Below are 23,317 nucleotides of genomic sequence, written 5' to 3'. Positions count from 1 at the left end.
TTCCCGTTAGTAGCTTTATGAATGGCAGCCAAAAAGTGCCATAATTGCTGCAGTGACGCTTGCTAATGACTCGAGTTAGATCTGGCAAGTAGTCAGAGGCAGGAGAGAAGTGAAATTGCAGGAGCAGGATCTGAATTCCTGCCTTGGAATTCACACTGCAGAGGAGAGTGGAGCAAACCCAGCTTGAGACCTGCAGTGATGGACAGGGAGGGACCAAACACGATGGGTGAGCAGAGAGAAGTGTTCCAGCAGAGCCCTTGCCTACCCCTGGAAAGAGAACAGCAGGAGAAAGGAGAAGTGGGAACAGAAAAGCAACCCCAATTTTTCAGAGTAGCTCAAAATCCCTTTTCTTGGGGGACTAATGTGACCCACCTCATTGAGAACATCTTTCTGCTTCAAAATCACCTTGAATCAGGGTGGCACATGCCCTGGGGCAAGCAGGGTAACCCAGCTCATCACATGCATCACCTCCAGCCCCAGCAGCACCTCATGTGCCTTAGGACATCCAACCCACCAGCTGTGGCTGCCACTGCTCCACCCTCGTGGCCATGGGAGAGCCATTCCCAAGGAGCAATCCAACCCCTCCTGAGCTCACAGCACGCTGCTCCTGATTATGTATCTGTTTCTGAATGTTAACAAACAGTCGGCAGCAGCTGATTGAGTGGGTTATTAGCAGAATGAAGACAGATGGTGGAGGATTAACTCCAAAGCGTCTTTATTGCACGGCCGTCAGCGGAGACAGCTCTCCCTCTCCCTCTGTCTACAACTGTCACCAGCTCTGTGTCACCCCACAGCTCCCAGTGCACAGCAGAGCACAGGCCCAGCACGAGATGAGCCCGTCATCAATCATAGAGAAGGGATGAGGACAGAGCAGCCATGCTGGAGCTGTGCCTTCCTGCTCCCCAGCCAAATTTCACCCCCAAATCCAAACTTTTCCTGCTGAAGGCATTACAAAGCAATAACTGGTGGCACCTGATATAGCACAGCAGTGCAAGGACAGTGCCCAAACTGAGTTTACTGTGCCCATCACAGCTGGGTGATGGCTGGGAGAGGCTCCAGGAGCACACCTGGAGCTGTCTGATCACAGCACAGAGATTGAGATGAGGAACTGCTGGAACTGACATGGGCAGAAGGATGACATGGACACTGATCTTGGCTCCTCATCCTGGAGCTCAGCTCAGCTGCAAGAGCCACATCTGCAGCCAGCTGTGCTCATGGACATCACCCCTTGCCAGCTGGTCCACAAACAGCATAATGCCACCAAAGACCCTTGCTGGGCATCTCGAACCCACATCCATTTTACCCCACTGGGAGATGCTGCCAAAGTGGTCTGTTAGCATCCAGCCTGGATCTTCTCTGTGGGGACAGCCAAAATCCCATGATAGACAGAATCACATGATAGCCTGAGGTGTGAGTGACCCACAAGCATCATCCAGTCCAGCCCCTGTCCTGCACAGACACCCCAACAGTCCCACCCTGTGCATCCCTGGCAGTGCTGTCCAAACACTCCTGGAGCTCTGGCAGCCTCAGGCTGTGCCCATTCCCTAGGGAGCCTGAGCAGTGCCAGCACCCTCTGAGGGAAGAACCTTTTCCTGATATCCAACCTAAGAAGTGATTTCCCACCAATAAGTGTTTTTCCCACACTGTCAAGGCCTCCAAGTCCTGTTGTACTTCTCTACCTACAAGCCATTGTAGATCCATTAAGTGACAGGAAGGTTCTAATGATCCCTGCAATTACCCATTTCCTCCAGGATGGAGACCCCACACCTCATGTTATCCCATTGCCCCACTGCCATCCTGTGCTTTCAGCTCCTTCAGCTCCCCTGTAATTAACAGGGGTGTTCTTTAGCCTCTTATTAAAGGGAGAAAAAGCTCTCACTTGACACCAATACAAAAGGGGAGCTGCTCTCTCTCCTCACCGTGGCAAAGCAACTGGCCCAAAGAGTCCAGCTCAGGCACCTTGGGCAGGAAATTCCTGGAGATAACCAGACATCTGACCCCACCCCAGCTCACACACCATACAGTGTAGATCTGCACTGCAATCCACCAAAAACCTGGGAAGCGGGATGTCTGCATTTGTCATCTGGAACTGCTTCTAGTGAAAACACAAGTCCTAGGTGGTCTTTGTAGCCATGGAAATCCCCCTGACTTTTGTTTTTTGGCAGATTGTACCTTTAAACATAATGGCCCTGCAGCCTGCAGGGGCCAGAAACTGGCTGCACGTCAGGCAGGAACACTTTGTTCCCTTTCCCTCACAAAAGCTTTACTTTTGGCCTTTCATGTTTCTTTGTTCTCTCCACACAAAGCCACGCTCAGCCTGAAAAGGGGCTCACTTCGTAGGCGGACGCAGGCTCTGAATCCATCAGGGGACCAGAGCAATCCCAAAGGGCTGGCAGGATGCCCAGGGTCCTGCCAGCTCTCCAGAACCTTGTGAGCATCCCCAGGGTCTGGGCACAGCCACAGGCAGCCTGTCCAAGAGGCTTGAGGGACAGGAAGGTACTGAGAGGGAGGCTGCACCTTCTCACAGCACTTGTGTCCCAAAAGGCAGCCCCTTCCTATTAAAACCAGCCTCTAATCAATGTTTAAAGAGCGTGTGGTAATTAACAAGCACGAGGTGAAGCCTTGTGAAGTACTTTCTCCATGTTATCAGCTCAGTATTTCAGGGCTCCTGGGAACGTGAAGGAACCTTTGATCTTCTAACTGATATTTGAGCCATAAACTTCCCTCTATGAGAGTTGTATTCCATGGAAACAAACTCACCTTGTACCCTCATGGAAAAAGGCTTCCTGCAGGAGCAAACACCCCATGGCTAACTGCTGGCAAAACTCCATCCCATGCAAGGAAAAGGAATCACAGAATAGTTTGGGTCAGAAGGAACCTTTCAAGGTCACCCAGCCCAAGCCCCCTGCAATGAGCAGGGACACCTTCGTCTAGAGCAGGTTCCTCAGATCCCCATCCAGCCTGACCTTGGATGTTTCCAGAAAAGGAAGAGCAGTAGGGAAAGAGATCACACCCTTTGTCCAAATTATTTCCAATCAGAGTCCCTCAAAGGGGTTAAATCCACGCTTGGGTCAAGTTTCCAATTCCCAGAATGACCTCACAGAAGCCAAACTCTCCCTGACACATCCTGGAGACCTTTCCACCTCACAGGGCTCTGGGTTTCCTTCTCTCCTCCAACATTAATCAGAAGGTGCTACAATAGGGTTGGCTCCAGGAAAAGAAGCTACCAGAAGCAAGGATGCCACTTCTTCTGAGCATAAATAGTTTTTGTTTAGTTATTAAGCTTCATAATTATTTATGATATTTCTATGGATTAATCAATGCTCATAAAGTACTTGGGGAATGACTGGAATATAAAATAGGGAAGTTTTAGCAGGAGTTTGGAGAGGAACAGTGCCTCTGAGAGGTGCAAAGGCAATGGACACTGGGATTCTGGAAGTGTCATAGTGACCACTACCTCCCAATTAGAACAAAAAGAGTAGATACAGCAACAGCTGCAAGAGCTTCCCATGTGACAAATCCTTTCCACAGGAAAAGACAGTGGATTTTGGATGTATGGAACTATGAAGCTCCTGCTCTTCTCTTGCAGCTTCACACGGGCCTGCCCACATCCATGCCCTCTAAGATGTTCCAGAGATCGAAGGGGAAGCAGGATTTTCTCCTGGGTGGGAACAAGAACCCAGCACATCCCTAGAGGTGAGGCCCCTCACCATGAGATTGCTAAAGAGAAAGAAGAAGAAGAAGAAGAAGAGAAGGTGAGGGAACTGCTCACCTTCAGTCATCCTGCGGTACTTCTCCTTGTACATGAACCCCAGTACTAGGCAGCATCCTCTTCCTGGGAGCCCCAGTTCTGCAAGAGAAGAGAGTGTGGTGTTAGACTGGGCTGGGGACAGGAGCAGGCAGGGGATGCTGCAGGGAGCAAATCCTGCTGGAGACACCCTCCAGGAAAAGCACCAGCGAGGTGGACATGGAACTGAAGTCTTTGGTCAGCCTCCCAGAACTGAGCTTGGCTGGCTCCCAAGCCATTGTGTCTAGGGACAGGAGGGTCACCATCCCCTCCTGTGCCTGTCCTGAAGCACTCCTCTATTCCGACTGAGGGAATGAGCTGCATCTTCCTCCACAGCAGCGCGTTGCAACAACAGGACTCTTTTATCCCTTTCTCCCTTAGTGGGCAGCAAAAGAAAATGGGAAATGGCCCTCAGGAGGGAAGATAATTCTGGCCTGAGGAATCTTGCTCTTTAGAAGCAAGCAAGTGACCCTATGAGCAGTAGAGTGCCAGAGTCTGAGGAGGCACAGGCCTTTGATGCCTTGATTTGTTAATGGGGCTTTTTGACTCTTGGTAACAAACAGAGAGATCTGAGCGTGGGTTTTTCCAGAAGTAGGCTGCGAGCACAGGCGCTCTCCCCATGCGCATCTCAGAGCGGCAGAGAGCTCTCGTTCTTCAAACAAATTCTCCTGTGTCACAGTGCAGAAAATTAAGGTACCATGTCCCCAACGCTGCCTGCGGACCTGCAGAGCTCCTCGGGGGCTTCTGTGCTCTGCAGAGCCCTGCTGATCAAAGCCCCTTTGATGTTTACTTAATGTGGCTGTGGACTCTGCAGAGCCCCCTGTGCTGAGGAAGGAGCGCTCGGGAGCTCCGGGAAGCTGAGCTGCTCACGGGAGGGGAAGGCGGCGGAGCAGGAGGGTGGAGAGCGCGGCAGTGGCTGGAGAGTGGAGCAGGAGCAGCCTGGCAAACTTGGCTTTCAGTGCCACAAGGGTTTGAATTGCAGATCTGGATCGTGTCCAGAGGAAGAGGGAAGTGTGATGTGATGTGATGTGATATGATGAGCAGGGAAGACCCCCAGATCCATGTGGGTCTAGACCCAGATATAGAGGATGCCTTCCTAACAGTGCTCTCTGCCATGGCATCCCAGCAGAGTGGTTATATCTTCCTCTTGTGCACAGTATGAGGCAGAATTTGAGCCTAAACCTAGAAAAAAACAGACTTCTTTTGATGCCAGGGCATTCAGGGTACACACAAGAGGAGTTAAAGCACTTCCTCTAACATTAAACAGAGTTCCACCTTGCAGTAGGCTCCTGGTCCTCAGGCTCCCACCAGGGAGGAATCAGCACATAACCAAAACAAACCACATGTATAATTGCACCGAAGCTGATGCTCAGACAAAAGTGCCCTGACATACTCAGAGTAAGCTGAAATTTAATTGCTCCTCTAAATCCACCTTTTCCTGGGGGGAATGCCCAGGAGAGAAGCAGGCGTCTCCAGGATGTGACTCACTTCGCCTTTCATGATGTTTTGGGGGTGCTTGTAGCTCCCTCCTAGGCCATAAAAGGTGGTGACTAACTCAGGGGAAGATGTCTAAAGAACAGGGCAGATGAATCAACCACCAGAACTCTCAGTGGTTTCTCGAATTAACAGGAAGGGGTAATGAGCAATTGTCCACCTTTGATGGTGGGCAGTTCTCTTGCTCTGCAGGACAGAGATAACATGCTCCACCATAGTCTGCACGAAGTGCACAACCACAAACACTCGGAAAGGTGTCAGCCTGCAGAGCACTGGATGCCTCTGACTGCAGGGACACCCAGCTCGGGCTGCTTCCCTCAGCCCTGTCTGATAAGGAGGATCGATAAGACCTCGCTGACCTTGCGGGAGTTTCCATGCAGGATCCTGTGAGGACACACACTGCGTGTGCCTGGCAGAGCTGTGAGCCCCCAGAGCCTCCAGGGCTGACTGCGTGGAGGCAGCAAAGCAGGTGAGAGCCTTTATGTCTTTATTGATAGGAAAACAAAACCCCATCGATTGCTATTGAGCCTCCAACGAGCACCAAGGTATCAAAGTAATTAAAACAACACAATTAGATTAGCGTCAGACAAGGCAGCAGAGCCACAGTGGAGCTGAGCAAGGCAGCGCTGCTCTGACTCAGAGAGGCACACGTGGGGCTGTGTGTGAGGCTGGCTGGGTTTTCCTGGACACACAGCTGGAATGACGGGCTGCCACACCTTGCACAGAGCAGGAGCACAAACATCACCAGGATAATGGAATGGTTTGGGTGGGAACAGACCTTAAGGACCCTGCCAGGGGCAGGAGCACCTTCCACTGTCCCAGGCTGCTCCAAGTCCTGTCCAGCCTGGCCTTGGACACTTCCAGGGATCCAGGGGCAGCCACAGCTTCTCTGGGCACCCTGTGCCAGGGCCTCCCCACCCTCACAATTTCTTCCCAGCCTAAACCTATTCTCTGTCCATGTGATGCCATTCCCCCTTATCCTGTCCCTCCATCCCTTGTCTCCAGCCCCTCTCCAGCTCTCTAGGAGCTCCTTTAGGCACTGGAAGAGGCTCTGAGGTCTCCCTGGATCCTTCTCTTCTCCAGATAAACATTCCCAGCCTGGCTCCAGATCAGAGGAACTCCAGCCCTTGGAGCATCTCCATGGCCTCTCTGGAGTCACTCCAGCAGCTCCAGATCCTTCTCATGTTGGGCCCCCAAGCACCCCGAGCCAGGGCAGTGGTGGGGGCAGCAGGAGCCACAGTGTCCTGGGACAACAATCCCCCACTCAGGTGTGCAGCTCTCACCTTCCCCTTGCAGTGAGCAAAAAGCTCCCAAAAAGGGGTCGTAGGCAGGAGCTCCAGCCCAAGGCAGTGGCTGTGCTGCCCATCATGTCCCAGGTCCAGCTGAGCCCTCAAAGTAGGGAGGGAGGCTCAGGCTGAGCTGGATCCCGATGGAATGCAGGTTTTGCCCCTCTGGAGCCTGGCTCAGCAGCCTGGTGTGGGTGCCTGTCTCCCGTTTGCCTCCCCCAGGGGTGCTATAATTAACACTTACAAACCACTTTGATATCCCATGATGAAAGGAGCTGTACAAAAGCACTGCATTATAATAATTCATACCATAAATTTGTGAGAACATGCAAAAATCTTTATAGCTAAAGGCACCTTTAAATACTTGAGAGCGCCTTTAAAAGGTAAAATACTTCAAGATGACTCTGCTGCCTAAGGATGTCTCACCATTTTGGCTTTTAGTGGCTACCTAAAGCTAAAATAGTTAAGCAGATGCCCAGCATTTTAAATGTCTTGGCTTTAGGGGGCTGCTGAGACACACTGAAACCAGAATGTTTTAACCCTTGCATGTCCCCCTCTCCCTCAAATCAATCCCATCTATTTCCTTGCGATGACAATTGAATTGCCCTCAGCAGGGCAAAAGCAGCTACAGCTACAAGTTTATCATCCCATGCACTGTGAGAAAGTGGGAGCTCAAGGATCCTGGTTGGAAAACACATAGCAAAACCCTGGTTTTGACTCTCTCAGAAGTACCTGCATTAATTCACCCCCAAACTGACAGAAGAGCCACTCACTGGGCAAAGCAGGAGCAAGTTCAAACCACAAATTGCCAATGACAATGAAGCAAAAGCCAACTAAAAGAAACAAGACATTGGAGTCTTCAAGAAAGAGATCCTCAGCCTGGGAAATAGAGGGGAAAGATGTTCAGGAAGGAAGATCTCTCAGTGCTGGCCCAAACTACAGATTCCTCCTGCTTTTTCCTCAGTTCTTTCAATGTTTGGGATTTCCTTACTCGATTTCAAGGCAATTCCTCCACTCTCCAGTCAGGAAGGAAACAAAATATCTGATCACCAGTGCACTAAAGGCTAAAGCTGCAAAGCTGTAATAAGAGTTTATTAACATAATCATAATGTGTACTATTGCGTAGCTGTATCCCACCAGGAATGATAATAAATGTTTAATAGCCCAATAATACCTGTTTAATAATTTTGCAGCTCACCCTGTCTAATTGCAAGTTTATTAAAGAACGATAAACTTTATAATCGTTGTAAAGGCATAATTGCAATTCCATTGCTTATTTAATATTGAGCTAATGATATTACAACTAAGTTATATTTTCCCATACATATTAAATATCAATTAGCTGGTTTAAACTATTGATTTGTATTTAATTAACTATGCTATTATATACCAATTAAGCTCTTATAAGAGAAGCAGAAACAGCTGGTCTCTTAAATTAAATTTTTGAAACTTTGTATTAACATAAATATCACGTTTCCATTTTCTCATGTTTTCCTTCTACAGTGATGGCAACTTGCTACCTGTAAATAGTTTTTCCAATTGCGTGTTTTATCCATGAGATTAATTCCATGGTTTTTCTTTGCAGGATGGGGAATGAGCAACCTCCATGGCAGATATCCTACTGTCAGCAACACCAAAACATGGAATCTGGGAATAGTAGAAATAGTTGGAAAAGCCTTATCTCACCTGGGGATCCCAGAAGCAGAGAGCTCAGCTGGGAGCTCTTCAAAGAGCAGGAAATTCTCCAAGGAAAGAAGCTCTACAGCTTCTGAAGTGGGCCAGGAAGGTGATAGGAGAAGATCCTACATCACCAAGTCTAAGAAATTTTGGTTATTGCACACTTTGATGGACAAACCTCATCCTCCTGCTGAGAGGTTTCCTCTCCTGGTGGATACAGTTGCCTGCTGGATATGAATGCCTTGAAGAAGAAGCAATATGGACAGAAAAGCCTGATCTCCCAAGGTTTTCTACAGTTTTCCCTGTGTTTAGGGATGCTGCATCCCAAAAGTTAGGAGAAATATGTGAAAGAAACATTTTCTTTGCTCTTCAGCATCCTGATTTCCAGGCTCAGAACCATCCCAAACACCTCTTCTTCAGAGGACTCTGCCCTGGACACCCATGGAGCACCTTTCCCTCCAAATTCTCCTGCTTTTACTGCTGGGTTCAAGCTTCCTCCCTCGATGTTGTTTGCATCCATGAACATTCCTGTGCCATCGAAACTCCTGCTGCAGCTCGGCAGAGAGCAAATTGATCCTTTGGCACGAAATTTCTATATTACACTGTTAAGTCTGCAAAGCAATCCAAGATCCTCGGAGATGAAAAAAGCTACACAAATGCATGTTATTATTAAATCTGTGCCTGGTTAATTTATAAAAATGTATTAAAAATCCTAAGAGGCTTCCCAGATGAGAAAATGGGCACATTACTGTTTGAAATATGAATGAAGCAGAGATCAGTGTTAAATGCCGGAGTGGCATTGTATTTTATTCTACAGTGCTCTGCAAAAAAGTTGCATTTATAAACCCATTTATTGTATTATGTACTCGCAAACCACCTTGTCATCCATTTATTGCACAAATAAAATCTTAAAAGCAGAGGATTAGTTGAGTGTGTCCCTGTGGGACCACAATCTGACTTTAAAGATTCCATCAATGAAGGAAAACAGATGGAGCAGAGATGTTTGCCAGCTCATTGCTCCGAGATGGAAAATACAACTGGCTATTCTCCCACGGCCCACAGACCTGGGAAGGGAGAAGGACATCCAGCAGAGGTTGTGGAAAACTGTCCCCATTCAGAAACCAGTTCTGGTTGAAGAATTTGTCATTCCAGTCTCCTCTCCTGCCATTGCACAGGGTGAAGACCTTGGAGAGGACATCTCAACTTTGTACGGTGAAGGGAAACTTCCCAAAATTGAAGCCCTGTGAAAAAACTCTGTTAAGACCTAAATTTGCCTTAAACACCACTGGAGAGGCACCTACCTGCATGTGGGAACAGCAACAGCACAAACTAGTGCCAGAGTTGCTGTCCCTCCTGGGAATTTCTGGTGCTGAAGGGTGAAGGATCCTTGAAACTTCTATCAAATATTCTTCCAGGTTAAAAACCATAATGGAAAAAGACAGGAAAATTTGCATGTGCTTATTTTCGCTGCACCCCTTTCAACCCAGTAGAAAACCAGAGTGTCCATGACCCAGGAGGAGATTCTCTGGGATAAACAGCTGTGGACAGCACATGCCTTGAATAGTGGAGTCCACCAGAATCCAGCTTGCCAGGTGCCTTGAAAGGCATCAGCACTGGGAGCTTCAAGAGGAAGAGCAGAGAAACATGCAGGAGGCAGCTCTTGCCAGGAACAAGCTCTGCCCTGCTACCAGACAATTAAAAGTTGCTTCTTAGCAGGAAACACAACTGGCAGAAGGGGAAAGAAAGAAGAGGGATTCGTGCTGCTGAGCAAAGAGAATGATATCCCTGTGTTCCCTGGCTAATGAAGAGAAAAGAGGCACCTCCAAGTTGTAACTCAGCACTGAAGTGTTTTGAAGAGGGTTTTTTTCTCTAGTGGCAACACAGAGCCTTTGGTCCCTAAAGTTCAGAACTGAATCTGTCTGCATTCCCCACTCTCCTCCCCAGCCCTTCATGGCTGAGGCACTTTTTCTGAACCTCTCACAAACATGTCCAATTTGGGGAGCATCTGACAAGTGAAGAAAAATCGTCACAAACCTCAAATCCAGCCATTCTTTGGACTTTTTTTCCCCATAAAGTTAAGAAATCTGATGGAGCTGCAGTAGGAAAAACAATTCACCCCAGAGTAAGGTGGCTGTTGGTACTTGAACTTTCCCTCTCAAAGAGCTTTCACACCTTTGTGTGCACAGACATGTGTTTACACTGGTCAAATTGTCCAAAATGCTTTGCTGAGGCCTTGAGGCAGCAAGTTTCACAGATGAACTACACCTCATGTGCAGGAGAAAGTATTTTTCCTGTATTTCTTACTGTAAAAGTCTTAACTTCCACACCTCACGTGCAGGAAAATATATTTTTCCTGTATTTCCCACTGTAAAAGTCTTAACTTCCACACAGGGTTTTATTTGAAAGAAAAACAAATAAAAGGTTATGTAGAAACAATCTGTTTTCTTCACTACAGAGCATCAAACCCACTCCTGTTTGCGCTGGTGAGAGCTGGTCAGATACCTCCAACACACAGAGAATTTCACATCATCTGGCAAAAAACACACTCAGGCATCTGGAAAGGCTGGTGGGGCTGCCCATGATCCCAAATCCAAGCAACTGCCCCATGTGACTTTGGGTTGCACTTGCTCCCTGCACACCCCACTTCTGAAGGTTCCACCCCTGTGGCATTGGTGTTTCCTTTCACAATCTTACAGGATGCAAGGTGGAGCTCCAGCATTTCCCCCCAGTTCACACGAGTTTTAGAGTATTTTTCAAGAGCTGCTCTCCCTGTCACCTGGCCTGGCCCAGGCCCTCTGATGCTCCTGGCCTTTCTGCAGCCCTGGAGCTTGGATCCTCCTTGTGAGATTCCTGAATTGTTTGACCAATTCCCCTGCTGGTGGCTCTGACCTGCACTTCAAGGACTTCCCAGGGAATTAATCTGTTTCACTACAGCCCATCAGACCTGCTGCTCCAGCCAAGTCTTCCAGTGTTCTGCTCCAATGCAGTGAGCTGCTGCAGAAAGGTCTGGAATGAGCCTTCCAGGGAAATTTAAGCAACAGGCAAGCACCTGCCCATGCGTTCCCCAGTCTCTCCTGGCATTTGCCCAGGTCAGCCCCTGAAACCAGGACATGTCACCATCCATGTTGTCCCACCAGGAGGAGATCTGAACTGACAGGATTCTCTGATTCTGGGGAGGTGGCAGGGCAGCCAGGGACATGGCAGGGCAGCCAGGGACACCTCAGGACAGCCAGGTGTTGGGCACATCTGTCTTGGCCTCGCTGCAGTGGCTGCACTGCACCAGCTGCACAGATCCATGTGCTCCATGGAGCTCCCTGTGCCCCCTGGGACACCAACGAGGGCAGGAGAGGGGAACAGGCAGTGTCCCTGTCCCTGTCTGACTGCTCCACCTCCTCCAGGAGTTCCTCTGCTCCAGCCATGGGCTGGGATGGCCCTGGGCTGGCTCTCACTTCCCCCCATGCTCTGCTTGGCAGCTCAGCCCCAGACTTGCAGTGACTTGGGGACCTGCCTGGCAAGGGCTGTGGTGGCACTGTTGCCACATTCCTTCCTGCACCCACCTTTGTCCACCCCACCAAACCCTGCATGTTCAGCTCCAGACAGCAGAAAAGTGACTCTATTCTCCTGGAGAGGGAAGGTTGCAGGACATCCTTGAAACCTAACCCATCTTTCTGCAGCACCTCTTGCACTGCCAAAAGCTCTCCAGGGAAATAAAATGCCTTGATGAGGACATAGCCCCAGAGCCTGGAAAAGGCCCAGAGCCTACTGCACATGGGGTCTGTGTGAATCAGGAGGAGCTGCAGGGGAAGGGGTGACTGGAAGATGGACTGAGCTGGTCTAAAGCTGTGTTGAGCCTTCCTGCTCCATCTCCAGAGACTGCATCAGGATGTGCTTCTACAAAGCCAGCAGGGCTTTCAACAGCTGGGATTGTGAGACTGAGATGGTCTAAAACCAGCTCAGAGCAAAACTGACAGGGAGAAACACACAAAATCCACATATTTTGATTCCTTTAGAACAACGTGTTCTCTCTAAAGGCCTGATTTCACTGGAGCTGCTTCCCATTTCACTGAAAGCCCCTGCACTGTTCCTCACTCCTGCTGAAGGTCCCCTGCATGTCCCACCCCAATCCAAGTGACATCCAAGCCATCCCAATCCCAGCAACACCAGCCACACACAGCATGGCATTATCCCATAGGCTGATGGGAACACCACATGGTGGCATAAATGACATGTTTTGTGCTCCCCTGGCACACAGAGAGCCACATTTACATGCAGGTCTAGAGTTCCACACAAAGCAAGTGTCCCTCCCTCACACTCTACCCAAAGCACCTTGTGAAAAACAAACAAACAAACAAAACTCCCTAAAGCTGAAAAACCAGGCTCAACTGGGAGGAGAACATGGCACTGGAAACACTTTGCAATAAACCCTGGAAGTCCCCACGCTGCTCTGACAGATTGTGGATAAGCTGGAAAGAAAAATAATAAAAATAAACCCACAGCACCGTAAAGGTCACATCTACAGCCGTGCTCTGGATCAACAACGGCTCCTCACACCTCCCAGCCTGGACGTGTTTCTTGCTAAGCCATCCTTTTTACAAGTCTGGGAAGATGGACAGCAGCACAGGGAGCACAAACCACTTCTGTCCTCAGAGACATGCTGGGATCACAGCTTTCCTCTGCCCAGCCTCAGTCACTGCCTTCCAGCCCATGTGCCCCAGATCCTCAGAATCCCACTGCCCAACTGCTCCAAAGGCTCCACGTGCTGGATGCCTCTGGAAGCGCCTGGCTGCTCCAAGGTGGAGGAGCTGTGGCTCTTCTCTCCCCTCTGGAGGCAGGGAAAGCATGGCAGCACCGTCCTGCTCTCCATGAGCACACAACAGCCTGAGCAGGGATCCCTGCTGTCCTCCTATTACTGGGAAATCACACTCCAGCCTCACAAGCTCCATTACTCCTGTGTATCGTATAATTAAATTCTATTTGCTGGTTACCTCACAGCACGGCTGCAATTCTTCTGCATCTGAGGCGTTTTAAAAATATTTCTGATCTTCAGCTTCTATTTCATTTTTCCTCTGCTTGGCAACTCTCAGCCGTCTCTTTTAGCTGCCTTCCTGCCTGCGAGGTGGGCAGGGGTGGGAGACCTGCTGTGACCAGTCCATGCTATGCTGTCTCCTCTCCAAGATGAAGGAGACCAGTGACGTGAATGTGTCATTTTAGGGCAGGTGCACAGCACAGGTTAATCCCCATTTCCTCCTCAGATATCCAGACTTGAATTACCCCCCAGGAATTTGAATGCGAGCTGAGGCACCTAAACAGCTTGGGGAACCTCGTGGTGGTGTTACCAAACCATCATGGATGTGTAATCTGGCAAAGGGAGCAACAATTCCCAGTTAATCCCAGTTGGAGCTTCATTTGCTGCAGTCCCTGCTACTACCCTCCTGTTCAAACTTTCTGGAAGAGTTTGTGGTGCTAAATGGAGGGGGCAGTGTGAGAATGAGTTCCAACCCTCCACAAAGGAACAAGGCACCAATTACAGAGAGGGGGAGAAAGGCATAAGATTTAAGGAATTATCTCATCACTGCATTTCTGTCCCTTTCTGCTTTGATTGAAGCATTGAGGTTTAAGTGCTCTGGCCAGGAGGGCTTCAGCCACGCACAGCAGGAGGAGAAAGGAAAGTGAGTGGGCAAATGTCAGGCTGTGGGAGGCTGATTGCTGCCCTGTCCAGACCATGTTCCTCCCACGTCCCAGTGGGAGCAGATTTGGTCTCACCACGAGGAACAAATCCATCACCCAGGCCATGCAGGCATCCTCAGCAGTGGCCTCAGGTTGGGCTGCTTCAGCTTCACCCAGCACCCTGCCTGGCTCCAGAGAGGACACCAAAGACACTGAGCACCCATGACAACTTCAGGCTGCAGCATTCAGCCTGAATCTTTACTCCTGTGATATTCGTGTCTCATCCCTCTCTGCTTTTTGAGCATTTTCAGTTTCCTGATTGACCTGAAAACTCCCGATTTCTGCAGTTGGCCCCACTGGTTGGATCTTCACACTGCAAACGCTTCGCTAGCGATGCTCAGCAGACTCAGCTAAAATCATTATATTTCACACCACATTTCTCCACCTCTGCAGGTGCAAATAGCACAGGGAAGGGGTAGGAAGGTAAAACAGGGAAGATGGGTGTGAGGGAAGGACCAAAGCATGCTGCAGGGATCTCCCCCATCCAGCAGCAGGGATTGCCTCAATCCAGGAACAGGGATCTCCCCCATCCAGCAGCAGGGATTTGCCCCATTCAGCTGCAGGGATCTCCCCCACCCAGCAGTTCCTTCCTTGTGATGTGCCCTGACCAAAATCAGCCCCCACTCAGGGCTGACTCAGTGCCTTTATGCACCTTCCCTGCTCCCCCCTCACCAAACCCTATAAGTCACTGCACACAGCTCCTGCTGCCAGGGGGGCATTTTCCCAGCATTGGCCATAACTTGGATGATCTGTGGAAACAGCTCCCCTGCTTCCCCCCGTGCTGCTCCCACTTGCACTCTCTCAATTCCATTAAAAGTAATGGGGTGAGATTGTCCAGCCCATTACTTTCAATGGCTTAGTTTCAGCCAGACAGCCTAAAGCTCCCATATACTCCAAACAGCCAGCACAGGAGCTCCAAAACTCCCTGTTTCATTAGCACATCGTGCATTCCAGCTTGCCAGAGTTTAATTGGAAAGAGAGCCAAGCCTGCGTTAAGGTTTGCTAATTGCTGCAGGAGAGACAAGAGCACTCCTTGCACCACTGATGATTATTTCCTTGCTCAGCAACTTTGGGTTCTTCAAGGTGGGAGGTTTTATGAAAATAGTCCAAGTAAGTGAAAAAAAAAAACCATGAGAGACATAAGCAAACAGCCACAGGAGAGGGACTTTATGGAATGGTTTTGTGTTCCAAAATTCTGCTGGGCTTGCCGGTGCTGGAGGGGAAATACAGTCGCAGGAGGAGCAGCCAGGAGGAAACATTGGTCTTGCAAAAAGCCAAGTGAAAATCGTATATTTAAGATGCATCACAGGAGCTGCAGTTTGAGTCTTTCTGAACTGTAAGTCCAGTAATCCACTGAGGGCAGAGACAGGCCAAAAATCAAACCACTTTGCTTCCAAGACAGTTTGATATTACAAGATGCTCAGAAAGCTGTACAGCCAAACACCTTTCTTTGGGAGCTGGAGAAATCCCATTTCTGGTCTGATTTCTGACCTCGCCTTCTGCTCTGGGTTTATAAAAGCTTGGCAGAACTTGATCATCTGAAGCCACGTGCCCTGTTGCAGCCAGGGAAGGGACCTATTAGGGATGTACATAATGATGTATCCGGGAGACTGAAATAATGACATCTCAACAGCTGGTTAAAAGAATGGGAAGAGCTGGGTAGTTAAATCATAGAATATCCTGAGTTGCAAGGGACCCACAAGGGTAGAGTTGAACTCCTGGCTCTGCACAGGATGCCCCAAGAACCCCACCAGGTGCCTGAGAGCATTGAGAAATGGTTGATAAAAAACACCTCTGGCCATGAAACACCAGGAAGCTGCTGGTGACACTCACAGCCCAGTGCTGGAAGCTTCCAGCCCATCCTGGACTTTTCTTGCCTCTGAGCTGAGCCAAGAGCAGATTAGGAAGTGCAGCTCTCCTGCACCAACCCCTGTGAGGCCTCTGGTGGCCCCAGGGGCCCAGAGCCATGCCCTGTTTTGATGTTGAGTCTCTCTGCTGCCGCTCCAAATCTGTTAACGGGGTGATGCTCCAGCCCTGTCCAATCCAGGACAGATGGTAATAAATTTTTCAGTGGCTGGAGCAGAGTGCAGCAACTGTGTGATTAGCATCTTTTTCTCCACTGCACATTTCATCTGTAAACTAAGATTAAATACCTGGAGGAAAAAAGCTGCAGGAAAAAGGAACTTTAATATGTTTTCACTGCAGAGCTCACACGAGTGAGCAAACAGCTCGGATTTGAGGTTGGGGCAGCTCCCAGAGCAGGGAGCTTTTCCCATGTGCCAAGTCAAGTTATCCACCTTTCATGAAGGTGTTCTTTCTGTTAGAACCATGGAAAGGATGGGCTGGAAGGGACCTTAAAGATCATCTCATTCCATCCTCAGGGACACCTTCCACTATCCCAGGTTGCTCCAAGCCCTGTCCAACCTGGCCTTGGACACTTCCAGGGATCCAGCGGCAGCCACAGCTTCTCTGGGCACCCTGTGCCAGGGCCTCCCCACCCTCACAGGGAGGAATTCCTTCCCAATATCCACACTAACCCTGCCCCCATCAGTGGGAAGCCCTTCCCCCTTGTCCTGCACTACCCTTTACCATGGCTGTTCCTCAGGTTCTCCTGCCTGGAGCAGTTGGCCTCTGAACCAGCACTGTGAGGAGCAGCGAGGTCTGCAATCCCCTCAAAGTGAACAAGGGGAGCAGAACCGCTCCATTACCTGCCTGGCTTTGAACTCTCAACTCATTTAAACCCAACAAAACCTATTCCAACCGCCTGTCAAGCCTCACCGACCTCACTCGCCTGCAACCTCTGCCGGAGATAAAACAAGGGAATGAATTTCATGAATCGCATGGGAGATGAGGGATGGTGCCTGCTGCTGAGAAAGAGGGAATCATCACCTACAATTTCAGCAACCATCAAAACATTGCTCTTCATCACCACAACACGAGTGCTGGGGCAGTGATGCCAATAGGGCACCTCAGGTGGTGAGCATGTCAGATCACCATCTTTTAAAAAACTAAACACGAAAACTAGCAAAGACAAAAAACCACCGCACCTTTTGTTTTGGAGTGCATCCTACTCATAGCCATAAGAGAGGTGTCAAGGCTTGTCAGCCATCCTTCCCAATCCCAAAAAATAGCTGACCCTGTTCCCCCCCCAGGTGTTGTCCCAAACTTTCATTTTGCTCTCATGTAGATGTGACCTGGGTCTCCTGCACATGAACCTCTTCTTATGGGAGATACTGTCTGCTCTGAGGGGGAAAGACAAGAAGGTTTGAATGCTCTGACTGCACTTGTAGGAAAATTTATTTCAAGCACCTTCTTGCCTAAAGGAAAATTCCAACATGCCCAACAGACACGGCTGCAGGCCAGAGAAATATCATAGCATAGTTTGGGTTGGAAGAAGCCTTAAAGGCCATCCAGTGCCACCCTGTGCCATGGGCAGGGACACCTTCCACTGTCCCAGGCTGCTTCAAGCCCTGTCGAACCTGGCCTTGGACACTTCCAGAGATCCAGGGGCAGCCACAGCTTCTCTGGGCAGTTCCCTCTGCTGTTCTATCTGCAAACAGCTCTAACCCACTTTTTCCCATTCCTGCCATCCTCTCTGCCCAGACAGCCAGGCACACACATTGACCTGCCCTGAATTCCCAAGGAGCAGGAGGATCCACGTTTGGAGTGCTGATGGATGGGCATGCACCACCCGCCTTTCAAAGGACATTACATGCCACTGCTGTAATCAATAATGTATTATTTCCTCTATGTTTTATATCCTCGTGTTTATTATGTGTAAATAGGGATTTACAGTGATCTGAGTGTGTTCATTTAATGCAGCTGACACCCTGCATATGAGATCTGCCCGCCGCCCCTCGGGACTGGCAGTGAAATGAAACGAGGCTTCTCCCACAAAGCCATCTCTGCCGAAGAAATGGGGAAAGAAAGGAAGAAAAAAGGGAATAAAACAAGGCCAAGGTAGAGAGATCAGAGACGGCGCACATGGGATGGAACACAGAGTGAGTGCTGCCAGTTCTGGGATTCACAGAGCCTGCATCGCTGAGAAAGGGACGTCAAACACTGCTCTCATCTCAAGTCCAAGGTGCTGCTTCCAGGAGGAAAAGGTTGGGGTGGAGGGAGAAACTTTCCCTTGAAAGGCATTGGCACACCTATGCAAAGTTCTTTCTTATTTGATCTCAGACACAAAGAGCAGAACAGAAGCATATCATCCTTTGCAGCTAAAATGAAAAAATAAAGAGGACTTTTATCCCAGATCCATTTATCTCAGGTAATAAATTCTGCTCCTGCCTGCAGCCAGTCAGTATTTTCCAGGTGGGTAACTTTCTTGCTGGAAAAATGAACAAAGCAATCAAAATAATTTGCTAATTCATTTCATACTCTCTCTCTCTTTTTTTTTTTTGAAGCCTAAACTGCAAGTTAAAACAAACCCGAATAGCCTGGTGTGTGTGTTGTGTCAACGTTTTGTTCAACAAATATCAAAGCAACACTGAAATTCTTAATTGTCTCTTAAGAGATCTTAACACACCTCCAGAAGTTACTCAGCACTTCCCAGCAGGAATGTGGCACTGCAGTTGGATTGAACAGCCTCGTATGGTTCCTATAGGATGGCAACAGCTCAAAGGTCTCCTTGCACCTCTCAGGAAGTGTCTGTGCCTGACAGCAGCTGTGGCACGTCCATCCTGAACACCTTGGGATCCAAGGACACAATCCTGCTCCCTCCTTCCTGCTGAAGCCACCAGATCAAATGAAGCAACCTGCCCTGTCCCCAGCAGGTCTTCAATCCCTATTCCTGATCACCAGAGCAGTTCAGCAGAACAGTCAAGCACACACCTGGGAAATACAGGGTCTGAGCAGCTTTCCTGTGCCAAGTTATCCCAGCATGCCCAACGAGTGCCTTTCCCAACATCTGTGCCCTATCTCGTGTCCTCTCAAGCTCATCTTGGTGCATCCAGCCAAGGAAAAACACGGCTCTGCACCAGAAACAAACCTCTTAGGCTTGATCTTCCCTTCTGGCTCTGCCAAAGCCTCCTCATGCAGCCTGGTCTGTGTTATTTACTCATCTGTGTTATTTACTCCCAGCTTAGCTGGGAAAGAGCAGCCACATCCTTTTCCTGCTTCTGGGGGGATGCAGGGATGGCGTTTCTGTCACACGGGAGACTTTCTGCAGCACTACAGAGGAGCAGGAGGCTCTCCTCACTCCCTGAGCTCATCTGCCTCGCCAGGCTCCTGCACCATTAAACAGCTGCCACGTTCCACCTCAGAACTTCCTGCAACTCAGCAAAAAGGAAAGAAAAAAAAGGAAAAAGGGGAAAAAAAGGAGGCCTAGCAGAAGAAATAGATAAGTGCCATAAAACACTGGAGAAAACAGACAGGCCCCCATTGGTCAACAGCTGTGCACTGCTGTGGCAGCGTCCTCGCTAGGAGACTCTGCATTAGGGGAAGCAATGATCATCATCATTAAATGCCTTGATGGAACTCAGGCATCTGGTTTGCAGCATTTAGCTGATGAAATAAATAAGGGTGCTTTTGGCAAACACTCAGGGAACAAACATGAGAGGATCACAGATGCTGGAGGGATTCCAACTCCCCTAATAGTGTCCTTCCCTTTTGCCTGCTCAGGGACTTCCCAGAGGAGAGTCCTGCAGCACATGAGGGCACCCATGGCACTGCCAGAACACTCTTTGGGCAGGCAAACCCCATCACCAAGGGCACGCTGCCCTCCTGGCCTGGGAAAAGAGACAACAGTCTGTATGAAAGCCTGACAAACACACAGAGACTCAATGGCACAAGTGGAAGCTCTGCTGTCCCCAGATGCTGAGGGATGGAGCCCAGAGAAGCTGCCAGAGAGCCCTCTGGTCACCCTCTGCCATCTGCCCAAACAAAATACCCTTGTTTGGGACTTGCTGTCTGAGGAAACTCCTCCTCATCCCTGGAAGTGTCCAAGGCCAGGCTGAACAGGGCTTGGAGCAGCCTGGGATAGTGGAATGGGATAGTCTCCAAGTTGCCTTCCAACCCAAACCAGTCTGGGATTCTGTGGGTATCCCACAGGGAATGGCCCAGTCACTGCCTGCAGTGAGGACAGAAGGCCACACACCTCCTCCACCTACACTTGGAGCAACTCATTACTCTATAATCTAGTTGTTCCTTCCTCCATTCTCATCCCAGGGATGCTCCTCTGATCCACAGGGCTGGTTTGGATAACCAGTGCTCAAACACCAGGGCTGTCCTATCATCAAAAAGTTGCACAGCCCCAGAGATGCTCATTTCCCATATTTCTGCCTCTGGATGGCTTTTTACTTGTGGCTAAACTGCAGCTGCAGGACAATCTCAGTGACTGATTGGGCCGTGTGATGCACTCCCTGCACGCTGAGATTAGAAATGATTATGACTTAAATGAAATAGCTGAACACAATTCTCATGGCCATCTATTTCCCCTTGTCCTCTTCCAAAGACAGCAAGTGAGAGGCGCAGAGCAAGTCTAGAGGGATAATAAAGATACCAGGATCCAGTTCTTGCCCTGCACCTTGTGTTAGGGCAAGGAATGCAGCTGGATTTACAGCAGACCAAGACAGTGTCTTTCACCTCAATGTTCCATAATCATCCTCCCAGGGAATGGCAGGAACATCTCCCCCTTTCCACAGCCAAAGGAAGTGGGATTGGGCACAGAGGACAGCTGTCCACTCCACACAGACCCCAAAATCACCCTGTTTTGGACTGTTTTGGAAAAGGGACTGTTTTGGAAAGATGAAACAGAGTTCCTCTGTAACACGAGGTCTGGTAGTTTCCCTAAGGAACATCCAGAAATGCTGGCACACCCCCCATCACAGCCTCAGAGCAGAGAGGGAAGGATTTCCCTGGACTACAGGACACAGCACGGTGGCATCCTGAAGGCCTTAAATCAGATATTCCCTCAGCAAGCTGTAAATAGTTCAGGTGACAGGCTGGGAAATAAACTGGTGCCCACATTCCCTGGCATTCCATGGGCTGAGGAACTGCAATATTCCCATCTCTGCAGCCAGCAGCAGGCTGGTGAGGACATGATCTGAGAGGCTGGAGGGAACGGGACAGACATGCTGACCTTTCCCAAGGTTTATCCCAGCACTGCCCCAGCAGGGCAGTTTCATCACTCAGAACTATGTAGGACAGAGTGAAGGAAGCCCATGTTCTTTTAAAGTCACATCAGGCATCACACCTTAGGGAAAGTCTCTGGAAAGAAGTTTATCCATCATCAATAGGCAAAGGTGATATTTCAGGGAGATTTCAGCATCACAGCCCTGCCAGGCCACGGAAGAGAACGGATTAATGAACTTTGAATGTCTGACCTCAGGGGGACCTCAGCACCTTCCTGCTCTCAAAGCCACCAACAGAGCAAAGCACACACCAGGTACTGCCTGCTGCAGGGAGTGTCCCCAAAATCCACCCTCAGCCCCTCCTCACAGACACCTTCTGCTCTGGAAAACAATTCCCAGAGCACTTGTGATTCCCAGGCACTGCAGCTGCCCCCCATCTCAGCATGTGACCAGCTTGAGGGAACAGCAAGGTCTTGGGTAAATTTAGGGCTGGATTATAGCCCAGCTGACTGTGACTAACCTTCTGAAATGAAGGTCAGTACTGCTACCTTGGGATGTGGTTTTCTTCCATTTATTTCTTGATGGGAAAGCGATGGAGAGTGTAATTACTGCTGTACCACTGCATGTGAGTTGTGAATGTCCTAGTCCGGGGAAAATGAAGATGTGGATACAAGTTCAGTGTGAAGAGGGGGAAAGAGGGGTGCTAAACAGTCAGAAAAGGGGTGCTAAACAGTCCGTGCCAGTTCCCACTCTGCAGAGGGAAAAGCCACCAGGCTGTTCCCTTACCCTGTGCATGGGAGATGCTGCTGGGATAGGGGAAGTAGCAGCACTCAGCTGTGCACTCATGGACCTGCAACAACCTTATCAAACTTCCTGTGACCCAAACAGCTCCAGTACCACTCAGCAAGAACTTTGGAGAGATTACAGAGATCATCACAGCAAACCCTGGGATTCTCCAAGGCCTCCTGGTGCTGGGAGCACCCCAATCCCAGCTCTCTGTGGCTGGGCACACCAAATCCAGGTACTGTGGATGGCAAACCCCTAAGCAAATCCTGCTGGGAGCTCAGGAAAAGCAGAGCAGCTACTCCAAAAAGTGAAATAAAATCCCAAACCACCCAAAACCCTACTGCTTCAGCAACAAGCCAGGCAATAGATGTTTGGTTGGAGACGTGTTTTCACACTCCTTGGGGTTGCAGAGCCCATGGGATTTGGGAGCAAACCCCACATCCACAGCCTTCCTGCAGGGCTTTAGGAGGGAGGGCACTCTCTGTTTGTACAGAGTGCTCTGCAGTGGGGCAGCAGAGCAGTGCCTGTCACCTGCCACACACACCTTGGGCTTCCTGGCACTTGTGTCTCCTCACCACAGCCCCTGTGTTGTCTCATCTCCTCACCTCACCATGACATCACCCCAACACAGCCACCTCCAGCAGCTTCTCCAGGAGCAGAGCCAAGGGAATGGCAGGAGGAGCTGCCTCAGGGCCCTGCTGAGCTGACCACTGTCACCTGGGACTGAGGAGCCCCCAGCCCCTGGGCACCTCAGAAACAGAAGATCATCCAACTTCTGCCCTGCACAGACACCCAACAATCCCACCCTGTGCATCCCTGGCAGTGCTGTCCAAACACTCCTGGAGCTCTGGCAGCCTCAGGCTGTGCCCATTCCCTGGGGAGCCTGGGCAGTGCCAGCACCCTCTGGGAGAAGAACCTTTTCCTGATATCCAACCTAACCCTCCCCTGGCCATTCTCTGGGTCCTGTCCCTGTCACAGGGAGCAGAGATCAGAGCTGCCCTTGGGTAGGAGCTGCAGCCCCCACTGAGCTCTGCCCTCATCTCCTCTACTCCAGCCCAACAAGCCAAGTCCCCTCAGCCCCTCCTCGTGTGACCCCTCCAGACCTTTCCCCATCCTCATGGCCTCCTCTGGATGCTCTTTAATGGCTTCATGTCTGTTTTATATTGTGGTGCCCAAAGTGCCCCCAGCACTGGAGATGAGGCTGTCCCAGAGCAGAACAGAGCAGGACAATCCCCACCCTGACCTGATACCCCCAGGGACATCACGGCCTTTGGGCTGCCAGGACACACTGGGGACTCATGTCCAATGTGCTCTCAGCCAGAACCCTCAGGTCCCTTCCCACAGTTCTCTCCAGCCCCTCATTCCCCTGCCAGCACCTTCCTCCTTCCTGGGGCAAAAATCACCTGTGAATGATTCCACCACAGGAACACCTTGAGGGGAAAAATTAAATATAACTCCACAAAGCCCCTTCCCCTCTCTACAGGTGG

General features: G+C 49.9%; 1 protein-coding gene across 3 annotated transcripts in view; it reads right to left on the bottom strand.

The window, feature by feature from the left end:
* Positions 1–23,317, bottom strand: part of KIRREL3 (kirre like nephrin family adhesion molecule 3) — a 344,735-nt gene that overhangs the window by 120,705 nt on the left and 200,713 nt on the right. For 2 of the 3 annotated variants that reach the window (XM_085081763.1, XM_085081764.1), the window contains exon 2: positions 3,773–3,850. The exons of the other annotated variant lie outside the window; for it this stretch is intronic. In XM_085081763.1, the coding sequence (XP_084937889.1) occupies positions 3,773–3,850 (78 nt within the window). The remainder of the gene's footprint in view (positions 1–3,772; positions 3,851–23,317) is intronic. 3 annotated transcript variants of the gene reach the window in all.

This window comes from Lichenostomus cassidix, chromosome 24 (genome assembly GCF_008360975.1).
Source record: "Lichenostomus cassidix isolate B80296 chromosome 24, HeHo_3.0, whole genome shotgun sequence".
NCBI lineage: Eukaryota > Metazoa > Chordata > Aves > Passeriformes > Meliphagidae > Lichenostomus > Lichenostomus cassidix.
The sequence above is the reverse complement of the archived record's forward strand: the minus strand, read 5'-3'. Positions and strand labels throughout refer to the sequence as shown.